A 13797-nucleotide genomic window follows, 5' to 3' on the forward strand; every position below is an offset into this window, starting at 1 on the left:
ATATCAAGTACAATAAATTAAGTTTAGCTTAGTGCAAAATATTAATGAAACAAAATTTTTTTTGAAGAATGTTCAACTACTAAACCATATGATTTATGAGTTACTAATAAGTGTTAGAATTATTTTTCCTTTGTAGTTGTTTTGAGTAAGTTTTGTGCTTCTGCTTTAAATCTTTCAGCTAAAGTAAATGTGGTCAAACAGAAGAGAACACATAGGTAGTTAAATTTACTTGCAAACTCGAACTCAATTTAATCTAGCGGCATATATTAAGAGAATTATAATAGATTTCTTAATAAACTCATCATCTTAAAATCGAATGCTTAAGTTTTTCTACTAAACATACCATAATTTGATCAAAATGAGGAGAATAAACGGTCTTAAAAGCGAGAAAAATATGAAAAATAACTGGTGTGATGTTATTATGTGCACGTATAAAGATATTTTATCAGTGCTCTACATTTATTGCTTTGTCATACATTTTTAAGGGGGCAGATGATGCTCATAACACTAAGACTATTGTTTACGTATTTCTTTTCGAATGACACAATAGATACATCGAGATCAGTAAGCTTGAGAAGAAAAAGAAACTTACGTAAAGGTTAGGATTACACAAAACAATATTGTTTGAAATTATAGAATCAAATACTACAACATAAAAATATTGTTTGTCATAGTTGTCGGTCATGAACATAACGTAGGTAGGCAGAATGCGGTCACGCAACAGCTATTATGAATATCACAAGAAAATAAAATATATTTGCTTTGAGCAGTAAGTATATAAAAAGACATTACTAAAACAAAGTTAAGTTTTTTTATTGTTCTTAGTACTTACCCCCTTCAGCAGCTAAATGTATACCAACTTGACTGGAAGTTTGTCCCGATTAATACGCAGCTCTACTTCTACGCTAATGTACGGCATTTAGGGTCGTACCGTCTTGCGACGTTTTACTTATCAAAACAAAGACAAATTTTAGTAACTAGTTAGGGATGTATTATTAGTGAATTGTTTTATAATTATGACTGTTCTCAAAACGTTAGACGTGTGTGTGGTTTTTCGAGTCATATTTGAGAAGATCTGTTTTAATTTGCTATGAACTACAACTCTACACGATTAGCATTAACAAAAGTACAACATAAGAGATTTTTCTATTTATATCAAGTATCAAGATCACCGAAATTCCGTTAATCATACTTACTATTTTAGTCTGTGGTGACTAATATAACTGACATGTATGTCACTCACTGCATCAAGCAGTCAGCGGTGCATTCTAGGATAATGTAATATTACAATAACGGATTAAATTAAACTCTGAATGTATTAATACTACCTACTTAGATAAGTTCACTTGTGTAAACTTATAACACCATTATTTTATTCCGGGGTCGACTTCTTTGAATTTAAAATTGTCAAATCATCATGGAATCAGGTGGAGATTGGTGTTTGATTGAAAGTGATCCTGGCGTATTTACTCAGCTCATTAGAAAATTTGGTAAGTTGGTAATAATTAAATAAATTCTTGTCTTTTTATTAAGAGTATTAGGTGGTGTTCTTGTAGGCTAATTCGCCGTTCCCATCGTTAAGAGTCAAGTTAGTGCACCTTCATTGTCTGCTGTCATACTCCATTCGTTATTAGGGTTTTTGGAAGAAGAAAGCGAATTATTTTCTGTATTAAATGGATGACCATTTACGACTATGACTACATTGGAGGATGTTGTTAAGTATTTACTAATTGTAGCCAACCATTTGTTACAGGAGCTACTGGAGTCCAGGTTGAGGAGTTATGGACCATGGAAGATGGTATCTTTGAGACTTTAAGGTATCTTTCAGTTTTTTCATTGTTAGCTCTTGTGTCAGTTGCAGACAATAATTATTGCAGTGTCATATACTGAGTCAAGTAAACCTAAATCCTGGAGTCATTCAAGGAATTTCAGTTAGTCTTTCATTAAACATTGATAGCCCATATTTCAAAAGTGGCAACATTACACTGAAATAGGTTAACTGATGTGATGCATTATTACATATTAATTGTACACCTCTTTCAAATTACCTGTTGTTGTGTACAAGAAAGGTTAAAATAAATAAATAAATAGAATTATATATAATATTCTAAAATGTTTTGAAAATATTTTGTATTATACTTTTTAAAATTGCTCACTGATTTGTAAATCGGGATTTTGCTAAATTTGTTTTTTAAGCAAGCCAGTACAGTGATTCAATTATTGGTAGAAATTGCTAGACCTGTCTGCAGATTGACTATAGATGCCAATAGGAAAAAGATGATTTGAAGAAGGTTTTAAAAGGGATAAATAAATCTATAAACTAATGAGATCATGCTTCTAGTATGCATCTGGGCTTATTGTTATAATTGTAATGAGGTGACTCAGAACAGAATGAGAGGCTTGTTGAGAGATATATTTGTTTTCACCTTTATTCTATTTGATCTTATTACTGAAAATAATTATTACCTTGCAGGCCTGTTCATGGACTTATATTCCTGTTCAAATACTTACAACATGAGGAGCCATCTGGACCTGTTGTTACAGACAGACGTCTGGACAAGATATACTTTGCTAGACAGGTAAGTTTAGCATTATAGACTTTGTCATTTATATCAACTACATGAAAAAGAAATATAAATAAATTGTGTTATGTTACAGGTTATAAACAATGCGTGTGCCACACAGGCAGTTGTTAGCCTACTATTGAACTGTGATCATCCTGATGTCAACATTGGTCCCGAACTGTCAACCCTCAAAGAGTTCAGTATGTCATTTGATCCCAAAATGCGAGGACTGACGCTGAGCAACTCGCAAACAATACGAAGTGCCCACAACTCTATGGCTCAACAGACTTTTTACGAATTTGGGCCTAAAACAGCATCAAAGGTATGTATAATCAATTTGAAAGGACTGGGCTTACCTGAATGGTGTTTAACTATTTAAATTAATTTCTACAAGACAGGTAAAAAACCTGTGTCTTAGAAATAATATTTCTTGAATCAAATTGATTATATAATTTATTTCAGGATGATGAAGCTTACCACTTCGTTGGGTACATGCCCATAGATGGGCGCCTGTATGAGTTGGATGGCCTGCAAGAAGGCCCCATCGATCACGGCGCAATTTCCGCCGAACAAGATTGGCTCGACGTGGTTCGTCCAATTATTTCGAAACGTATCAGTATGTAAGTGTCTTTGCGTATTACAGTAATGGTGTTAAATGGAAATATAAAAAAACAGCAGGTTATTTTATTTCTAATTTATATTTCAAGATACACGGAGGGGGAAATCCACTTCAACCTGATGGCTCTTGTCTCAGATCGTAAGATGATCTACGAGCGACAGCTCCAGGAACTTATTACTGAACAGCAAATGCTAGGAATGACCGACGTTATGGAAAGCGAAATACCTAGACTTCGAATGTTAATTGAGTATGAGGACATGAAGATGTTAAAATATCAACAAGAAATGGCGCGCAGAAGGCACAATTACCTGCCGTTCATAATCGCATTGCTGAGGATATTGGCAGAGGAGAAGAAGCTTTTGCCTTTGCTAGACAAGGCCAAAGAGCGCACGACCAAGAAAGGTCCTAAGAAGCAAAAAGTATAACACGAGCCTCGGGCCGGACTCCGGGCAGAACGCGCGCGTGGTCCGCGGCGCGTCTCCCAGTCCAGCCCCTCGCGCGTGTTGCCCGCTTCCGAACACATGCAATACTCGCTGGCTGACTTAGACGCTGTTTATAGAGACCCCCAAGACATTTTGTTTAATATAGAACCACATGAAATACTAGAGCAAGGGATGGTAGAGTCTCAAGAAGTGTTAGATAGGTCCATATTCGAGTCTCGTGTGACTCACAATCACCTACTAGACTCTGATGATAGTAGGGACTGTTTAGGTGAGGCTCCATCGGGATCCATTGCAGATAACTTTGATGTAGAAGATATGGATATTGATATGGAATCTGATACATTACCAGACATTAAACAACCAGAACCCGATGCAGATACAAATTAAATTTTAATTACTATGAAAATGTTATGATTCCTTAAAACTCATGAGTGCTATAATTTTAAAATATGACAGTAAAATCGTTGAATAGAATAATTATAATTGTTAATAATTAAATTTTACAAATATTGCGCATGACTTCCATACAATGAATTAATAAATTGAAATTTGTTTTAAAGTTATTTATAATAAGTGGCAGTGACATAGCAATAATATAAATACCGAATGTTATAATGATATAAATGTAATTATAATGTTGTTGTACTTATGCCTGACCTAAGAAACCTATGAAATGGAGAAAGATTATATAATATTTTAAATAGCCTGTAAGTATTGTGATTGTATACATGTTAATGAAAAATGACTAATAATGTGCTAGGGGTAGCACAAAATTCATGATACATATTTTTATTAAATACAATGTTATGGATACTTTCCTGGAATGTTGATTGATTAGACTGTTTTTAAATTGTGGCCTTATCACAATTGAAGGTGGGACACAGACAACCACAGTCCTTAACCTAAACCTTTACAGCGGATTACCAAATTCAGCTTTCAAGAATCAGCTTTCGAGAAACTGGTTGTTAGTGCTTAATTGCCTTATATTTCTATAATTGATAATAAATAAATTTTAGAGAATTGTGACAGTGAAAGCAATAAAAAATATATTTGCAACAGTTTCAAATAGTACAAGTATGTAATAATAGTAGAATTTAGAGAATGATGATGAGTTTAGATCGTCATTGTAATTTTGTATTTACATTGCTGTTTCCTGTTACTTAAGATAAGGGACTTCTACAATTTCCGTTTTTTTTTTGGCGAGACTGCTTCATGCTATTCCTAATGTTGTTTCATATGCCGACTGGTTTTGATAAGAAGTACTTATACCATGTAAACATTTTAATTTTTTGGATGTTTCATTAATATGTTACTGACATTGTGTTTGGGGAAAGCCTGACTTTTATCTAGTTGAGATGTAATTAAATATTGACAAAAGTAACCTAACTGGTACTGGCTTTGTTTTGCTAATGTAGAATTGTTGAATGTAAGATAGACTCTTCTTGTTATCTATAAATGTGTCAAGTCGCTAGTGTAATATCATTCATAATTTCTTAATACTTTAACATTGAGAGACAAAATGTAATTTTAGTCACAATAAATTTTGTACACGAGTGTTACTGTGTGTTTTGGCTTGTTGGCAACCAGAGCTAGAATAATTTATATTCATAAAAGTGTATGTTTACTTGGATTAGCATACCTACTATAACTCTCGCTTAATAATATGGCAACGTGTTTTTTAACAAGAAACATTTTCGTACAATAGTTAAAAAAATGAAATCCATAAAAATAATGCTGGGAATTCATTCTAAGTTCTCAAACATATCACAAATAAAATTCTTTAAAAAGTTAAAAGTGTAGGAACGTAATAGAAATACCTAATAGTCTAACTTATTGTGACTGTGTGAAATTTTAAGTATGTGTTTGTGAGTTAAAGTTGTAGACAACCCTACTTAATTAGAAACAAAATGTAATTACTTAAACACCATACTCAATCTGATGTTTGACCATAAGTGCCCATACACATTGCGTGAAGAAACTGACGAAAAAGAGTGCCTAGATAGAGTATCATACTTATTTTCATAATTAAAAAAGCAGCAATACTTTACACACTATGTTTACATAAATGATTAGCGAAATAAGAAAATAAAAGCAAACAATCTTGTTTTATTTGATCCCTTAATTTAATTTACGGTCAGAAATACAAAGTCGTTGGTAAAACTACAACTGAATTAATCACTTCTGTATTTGATTATAGTGTATAGTATAGTACAGCGATATTTTACATTCAGCTTGGATCTTTGCTGCTGTGAATTAACAGCAGCAATATAATGCCTAAATTTAATGGGAATATAAAAATTTCTCTAGCCTGAATATTATGACTTAGAAATGCGTTGGAAAAGAGACTCAGGTTTGCCACGATAAACCGGGTTCTTTACGGTCATGTTTTGGCAGTGAGACTAAGAGGTCAAGAAAATATACAACAGTCTACGACGACCATGCAGCTTTCGCTGCGTCGTTCTGTTTTCCTAATCTAGATTGAATCGATTCGATTGATTGATCCATCTACATTTCTAATCGGTAATATCAAAAGTATAAGGTTAGTTTTACGTACACACAACACAAGAAGTGTTTGATCCGAAAATGTCTTGTTTCAAGTCCCAAAATATCGATCGCTAATACTTTTAAATTTTGCTCTTTACTTATAATAGTCTAGTTAGTCTGTGGTCGTCACTGACAATAGGAGGTGTCATTATTCTATGTGATTGTGAATTTTCATTTTGACTGCTGAATTATAATTTCAAAATAATTATTTAATTGGCGTCTATTTCAATTTTCGTGCTATCGGCGATAGTGTTATTTTATTGTTAACATTTCAACATCATTATTAACAATGTTTCCGGACAACGGTTGATGGCAGTCAACGTAGCCACGGTAATCAATATTGTGGTATTGTTCTGTTGTTATAAGCAGCCCCATTTAAACTGAGCCCCGGTTTTACCAGCTTTGTTTCCTGTTGTTGCTTACTCTTGTTGTGGGTCGTAGGGTGAAGTTATAAATAGACTGCGCTACACAAATTGCTGCGATCGATAAATTAACTTGTTCAATACAATACACTCTCCGATTTAAGCAAGTGGACCCAGATTATAGCGTTCAATCTTTTCACTTTTATTAGCTCCATTAGCCGTACTGTAGTATAACATCATTTTGTTATTAAATTCACCCTTTTATTATTAAATCCTTTGTACCTATTATACATAAGCAGATAAGGTTTAAGATGAGATGTATGATGTTAAACAAAACCGAAAAACCAAAAAACTAATACTGGTGAATAAATAAAGCTAAAAATACTTTTTCCTATATCTCCAGGTGACTTATCACCATGGAGTCCGCGGGGAATTGGTGTTTGATTGAAAGTGATCCTGGGGTGTTTACCCAGCTCATCAGAAAATTTGGTAAGTTTTAATTTCTATGAAGAAGAAAGTAAGTTCTCATTATCAACATCTTTATTTGGAGGGTTTCTCAAACATGGAAATCATTCACATTAGCCATCAACGCCGAGCCCCTGCTCACACACCGTTCATGTAGTCTAAAATGTTATCAATGCACAAACTAGCCAAACTACTGAGACATAACATGGCCTTAAAGTTTTATTTATGAGGGTCTAACACCAAAACTACCATGTGACTTTACATTTGTTGGCTACATGTAAACCTGGACGGCAAATATTGGAATCAAGCATTGTTAAATTGCAGTGAGCAACCATTGTTATCAAAACTCAAACAGAGACAGAACAAGAAGCCTGTCCCCAGAAGCAGGTCTGTTACAGGCTGATATTATTATTGTAAAAATTGGATTGCCAAGTTCATCAGTAAAGATTCAATGTTTGAATGTATTACTGTTTTCAACAACACAAGCGAGTTTTACTTATTAGTATGATATTGTTTTGTAGGAGCTACAGGAGTCCAAGTAGAAGAGCTATGGTCTATCGAAGATAGTATATTTGAAAGTTTAAGGTATGCTCATATAAAATCTTGGATAAGAAAGCCTATGTTGATTGCCAGAATATACTTTGCTTTAGCCATAGCAACTTGCTTAATTGAAACATGTATTTTTTATATTTAAGGATTCTGTGAATCTTAGTCTTATTACTAAATAATGTATTTTTTTGCAGGCCCGTTCATGGACTTATATTCCTGTTTAAATATTTACAACATGAAGAACCGTCAGGACCTGTGGTTACAGACAACCGTCTTGATAAGATTTACTTCGCTAGTCAGGTTGGCTTAAAAAATAATTAAATTAAATACTTTCCGTAACCCCTGTACTTTACTAAACTCCACTTACGTATTACAGGTTATAAATAATGCTTGCGCTACGCAAGCAGTTATTAGCCTGCTATTGAACTGTAATCATCCAGATGTCAACATCGGGCCCGAGCTGACAACTCTTAAAGAGTTCAGTATGTCATTTGATCCAAAAATGCGAGGACTAACACTCAGCAACTCGCCTACTATTCGTAACGCTCACAACTCTATGGCACAACAGGCCCTTTTCGAAATTGAAAATAAAAAACCGTCTAAGGTACGCAAAAAGAAGGAAGATTTTCCTATTTCAGTATTTTTAGCTTGATTTTTCAAAATCAAAGTTATACTTGCTTGCACCATAAAAATCAAGCAAACTGCCAAAATACTTATTTGCTTCTACTACATGATGAATATAATGATGACATTTTACCTATATTTCAGGATGATGAAGCCTACCATTTTGTGGGATACATGCCAATTGATGGTCGGCTATATGAGTTAGATGGCTTACAAGATGGCCCTATCGATCATGGCGCAATTTCGGCTAAACAAGATTGGCTTGATGTGGTTCGTCCAATCATTATGAGGCGCATCAGCGTGTAAGTAAACTTGCGCTTTTTTACGACGGCTATAACAATGACACAATTAATTATTTATTTATTGCCCATTTAGGTACACGGAGGGCGAAATCCACTTCAACCTGATGGCCTTGGTGTCGGATCGAAAGATGATCTACGAGCGACAGCTACAAGAACTTCTGGCTGATCAACAAATGCTGGGAATATCAGACGTCATCGAAGGCGAAATACCCAGACTTCGAATGTTGATCGAGTATGAGGACATGAAGATGTTAAGATATCAACAAGAAATGGCCCGGAGGAGGCACAACTACCTGCCGTTCATAATTGTACTGCTAAGGATATTAGCGGCGGAGAAGAAACTGATTCCTCTGCTCGACAAGGCTAAGGAGCGCGCGGTTAGAAGAGGTCCAAAGAAACAAAAAGTATAACATGAGGCTCGGGCTGGACCTCGGGTAGAACGCGCACGCGGACCGCGGCGCGTCTCCCAGTCCAGCCCCTCGCGTGTGTTGCCTGCTTCGGAACACATGCAATACTCGCTGGCTGACTTAGACGCTATTTATAGGGATCCCCAAGACTTATTATTAAATATAGAACCTCAGCAAATCCTAGAGCAAGGTATGGTAGAGTCTCAAGAAGTGTTAGATCGCTCTATATTCGAATCTCGCGAGACCCACAATAATCTATTAGACTCTGACGATAGCAAGGACTTTTTAGGTGAAGGTCCTCCCCCTGGGTTGATTGCAGATAATTTTGACCCGGAGGATATGGATGTAGATGTGGAGTCCGATCCGTTGTTAGACATTAATCCACCGGAACCTGACTTTGATAACGAATAAGACAATTTTAGTTACAAGTGCGCGAGAAAAACTTTTAGGTAAGGATTGCTGAGGTTAGTTCATAGAAAAAATCATAGTGTTACATAATTAATTACTAATTAAATTATACAGTTGGAAAGCGCGAGTGACTTCATTGTAGTGTTTGGAAGAAGTGATAAACATTAAGGTACAGTGAGAATGAAACAGCAACCATAAAAATACGTGTATTTATTTACTAAAATATTCGTGTATGTAACTTATAACTGTGTACAGTTACATATCGAACAATGAATCATAAATAATCCTGAAATATAGGCATAAAGTACAGTATGGATTATTACTGATCATTGCTTGAGGACATATTATTGTTTACAATGTTGGCTGGTGTTAGTAACGAGCCGGCAGTTTACAAGTGTAAAAGCTGTGATTTTTTGGATTTCTGAATTGTGTAAGTATAAGTATATTGTGTCCGTATATATAATTATTGTATATAGTATATATTATGTTGTGCGAGGTGTCACACGAACTTTGCTGCTATATATATCAGGTACGTTGATGTGTAAGTGCTAGTGGTTAAATACAATAGAATATAGTGCAACTATACATAATGTTATTAGGAATATACCTTATAGCATATGATATTATGTATGTCAGAGTATATAGTGTATTTATATTTATAGATAGATGTAAATTAAGGTAGATATTCATTTTGATATTTTTGATCCACATAAATTTACACGGTCATAATATGTCTTAAGTTACATTAAGGTATTGTCATTTTGTTTGCATCTTATCGATCGCTGTATAATTATTATTATTTACATCTTATTACAAAAATTACTTAAATCTAAATTATAAACCTAATTAACGAAAGTTTTTTTTATGTATCAAGTTTACATGAGTAATAAATTAATGAATTTGGGGTGTGATGTGGCACTTTGAAATAGTCTGGCATCTGTTATTTACAACGGGACACATTTTACTGGTACGATGGCGAAGATGCGGTGACAGTGACATGAACGATGATTTAGGAGACATTATTTACAGATATAGGTACATAATATTGAGCTTAGCTGCCTGCTATGTTCGATGTCATTACATGGATTCGGAGAGCATGTTCGCGTTTTAATCTTTTTACGACGTTTACTTGATCTGTCGAATTGGATTGCAGCTATCACAGACATGTTCTGTTCAATTTGGACAAACAGTTTAAAAGGCATTTGGATGTAGTTTGTTGATTCGAATCCAGGTAATGAGTGAACAGAGGCTGGATAAGTTGGAGGGCGTTGGTTGTCGGGGCCGCTTCACGTGTTGGGAAGCAGGCCCTTGGGCTTTATCATCATGGTGGCACGTTTCAAAGTGTAGTCCCAGCCTCGCCAACGGAACCACACGATACCTGAAATATAGTTAGAGTTACATTATAACTATCCATTGTATTTATTTATACAAAATTTTGTACTTATTCTTTGATATAAATCGGAAAATATACTTCAGTGTTTGAATAATGGCAGATCGATATATTCTGATAGGTATATGAACTTCTGTGGTGACAAAATATTTGGCGCCCCAAGTTTTAGAGACTGTATCTTTAAATCATCATTGTATTTATCTCAGTTATGATCTGTTTTAATTGTATTGTATTAATACCTATAGATTGTTCTTATAACTGTGTAATATAGTCAGTGTCACCTTGTCTGGCCGTGAGGTCCTGCGGGTCGTGCAGGTACAGCCCGTTGAGTCCGCGTCCGCAAGACTTCCACCACCATCCGCCCTTCAGCATAGACGCGCAGTTCAGCGATGATCGGTCGTTGTCTCTGTATAAGTTACACCATTATTATTGTATTTACTATATACTAGCTATACAAGCAGCTTTGAACTCTATTGTTATTTCAATATGAACTTTTATATTATGCAGCAAATTATTTTTTTTAATTATTACTGAATATAGTCTAGCTCTTAGTAATGTCAAAGTACCTATATTCATGTATAAATATTCGTATTTAATTAACACCCACCGAAAAAGCCGCGATGACATGTAGTGTGTAAATAATAATATACTAATTTAAAAGTATTTATTAAACTACTCATTAACTAAGTTTGCTTTAAGCAGATTAAGTTGCATCTGTAAATTATTTTATTAGGATAAGATAAAGATAAACAATGATAACACAACAAATAGTAGCTTGTACAAATTTTGAATCCATTTAAATTAGCACATAATTGTAATGTAAGGTCTATGGTAACCACACCGCAAATTCGGCTTGTAAATATTTTTAAAACAATAACATAATTTAATGAAATATTTTATATATTATCTTAGTAGTGTATTAACAATGTATATTATAATTGAAGATGTGTCTCTCGATGAAACAAGTGTAATGAATTGTAAATAATGGTTTTATCGACTCTTAGGGTTTAAGTAATGTTTGTGTAGGATGGTTTAAGGGTCTTGAGCAACCTATAAATCATATAAGCCAATGCCAAAGATTCTCGTCGATAACTGCGCCGTTAAACGTGTAAAGTGAACATGAAATTGAGAATACTTGTAGTGTAGTGTAGTACTACGATTATAATAACAACAACACGATTTGAGTACTACTATGTAAACTGATTCGATTTGTCTTAAGAACTTTATGGAAATTGTAGTAACGTATTTATCGCAATAATTGTAATTTATAATCTGTATTTAAATGTATTCTAGTAGTATTACATCATGACAGTAGTGTATTTTATAATGTTAACGTATTCAATAGTTCTATAAGTGGGTAGCAGTTTTTTGTCGTGTTTATATTTAGTGTTCGCAGTAACACAGTATTTTGTCTCACCTGTTGTAAGTAGAAAACGGGCTGTTGTTCGAGCCATACCACGGGTCGTTGAGGGAGTCTCCGGCGTTTCCTTCGTACCCCTCAATTTCCAGCTTGTAGTATTCCGCTTCCGAGTATATCTTGAAGTGCGAATACTGTGCATACCTATGTTACAACAAGTTTGAATCCAGTTTTACTAGCCGATTTTTTTGCCACCTCGCCACAATTGTATAACATATTCCATGTATTGGCTGACACGGCCAACCGTGATACCACCAACCCAAGTGGCATAATTGGAAGTTTACACGAATGTTGTAAGTTAGCTTATTGCATTCCTCATTAACTGACATTCCGAATTGAATCTCTTCGCCACTGTGGCTTCAACCGACCGGGTGTTAATAAGCCTTAACTTTCAGTCTCAGATCACTGCGATCGAAGTTTGAAAGTTAACGTTCATAATAGTCGTCTTGCAATCGATTAAGGTTAATGTACAAATGTCACACTATTGACAATGGCTTGTAATGTGAAAATCAAAGAAATCGATAAAGCTTTAAGTATTTCACCTACGCCACAACCTACGAGCTTTGATGAGCATCCTAATTTGAGTCATCGTCTTTGTCCAATATTGGATATCTACTTTTTGCTCGTATTTTTTTTTCGGTGTTTTGTTATTTACATAAGTATTTTACTTTACATTTGTTTTTGTTGTTAGAACTATTAATGGAAATTCTATTTGTTTAAGTTATTAAATGTGAACTTTTACCATTTGATTATATTGGAAATCGAATTTATTAAATTTCTTTATTTTTAAATCAAATCAAATACTTTATCCAAAATTCAAATAATTTCGTTTCATGTTTTGAATGTTTTATATTTTAATTATATGAGGATCTTATTCTACATATTGCTAAACTTTGTTTGCAATAATCTTAATAAGACTTGGTAATTTTTATTCTTCTTTTGCGAGGCTGATAGCTGTATTCTAGGACGTCACTGAGCTGAATGTCGCCCTTACTTATTATTAATTCATTCCTTGTCAAGTGAAATAGTAAATAGATATTTAAGAATGCCACTTAGCTAAGCGACCGGTGGGAAACTTTATATACCTCCTTCGCCTAGCAGAAGGCAAGGCTAGGCTCGTGGTCTTCAAAGAAATCATTCCGAGAGCCTAGACTAATTTACATTGCAGTAGGAAACTATAATCGAAAAAATCTGTGAAAATAACAATCCAGTCAGTCCAAAACATTTGCGCCATTTGTCTGAGATCATTTAAAGAAGTGTAGGTAATTTAGTCACTTGAATAAGGCCGTGAATTTATTCAATAGTATTGGGGCGTACCTCTTATTGCCGTCGAAGTCTTCTAGTTCGACCCTCAGCATGTAGTCGTCGTTGTTGGTCAGCATGTATATGTTCTCGTTGCCGAGCCAGAACTCCTTGCTGGGGTCGCCGAAACCGTTCTTATAATCGTTCCAGTCTCGATTGAAGTTCTCAGCGGGCACTCCATAGTCGTCGCGACGATGGATCACCTGGAACACGTTTACATTAGTGTTTTATCCATGACATTATTTATTCTAGTTCTAAGACATTGAATTTGGTGCCGATTCTGTTATTCACAAATATCGGTAGTATCTAAATCTCACGAAGAAAAGTTATGAATTTGAAATGAGAAATTAATTTGAGAAATGTATTAATCCTTCATGCGTCTAGTCAAAATTATATTTCGT

The 13797-nt window shown here is 34.5% G+C and overlaps 3 protein-coding genes across 3 annotated transcripts in view; 2 read left to right on the forward strand and 1 right to left on the reverse strand.

Moving 5' to 3' along the window:
* Positions 1-1395: 1395 nt before the first annotated feature.
* Positions 1396-3948, forward strand: LOC113496163 (ubiquitin carboxyl-terminal hydrolase isozyme L5-like). Its single transcript, XM_026875300.1, has 6 exons — positions 1396-1490; positions 1754-1817; positions 2474-2579; positions 2659-2886; positions 3027-3184; positions 3272-3948. Exons 1-6 carry the CDS (start codon positions 1418-1420, stop codon positions 3606-3608), a joined length of 966 nt encoding a protein of 321 aa, XP_026731101.1. The 5' UTR covers positions 1396-1417; the 3' UTR covers positions 3609-3948.
* A 2331-nt stretch (positions 3949-6279) lies between these two features.
* On the forward strand, positions 6280-8907 carry LOC113496046 (ubiquitin carboxyl-terminal hydrolase isozyme L5-like). The gene is made up of 7 exons (XM_026875110.1): positions 6280-6500; positions 6936-7021; positions 7519-7582; positions 7741-7846; positions 7923-8150; positions 8315-8472; positions 8546-8907. Exons 2-7 carry the CDS (start codon positions 6949-6951, stop codon positions 8880-8882), a joined length of 966 nt encoding a protein of 321 aa, XP_026730911.1. The 5' UTR covers positions 6280-6500; positions 6936-6948; the 3' UTR covers positions 8883-8907.
* A 575-nt stretch (positions 8908-9482) lies between these two features.
* The window catches only part of LOC113496045 (angiopoietin-related protein 2-like), an 88314-nt gene continuing 83999 nt past the window's right edge, over positions 9483-13797 (reverse strand). Inside the window, exons 5-8 of the mRNA XM_026875109.1 lie at positions 13412-13599; positions 12095-12238; positions 10959-11083; positions 9483-10665 (exon numbers count right to left, since the gene is read on the reverse strand). Of these exons, the coding sequence (XP_026730910.1) occupies positions 10574-10665; positions 10959-11083; positions 12095-12238; positions 13412-13599 (549 nt within the window). The 3' untranslated portion in view covers positions 9483-10573. The remainder of the gene's footprint in view (positions 10666-10958; positions 11084-12094; positions 12239-13411; positions 13600-13797) is intronic.

The sequence above is a fragment of the Trichoplusia ni genome, chromosome 7 (assembly GCF_003590095.1).
Source record: "Trichoplusia ni isolate ovarian cell line Hi5 chromosome 7, tn1, whole genome shotgun sequence".
Taxonomy (NCBI): Eukaryota; Metazoa; Arthropoda; class Insecta; order Lepidoptera; family Noctuidae; genus Trichoplusia; species Trichoplusia ni.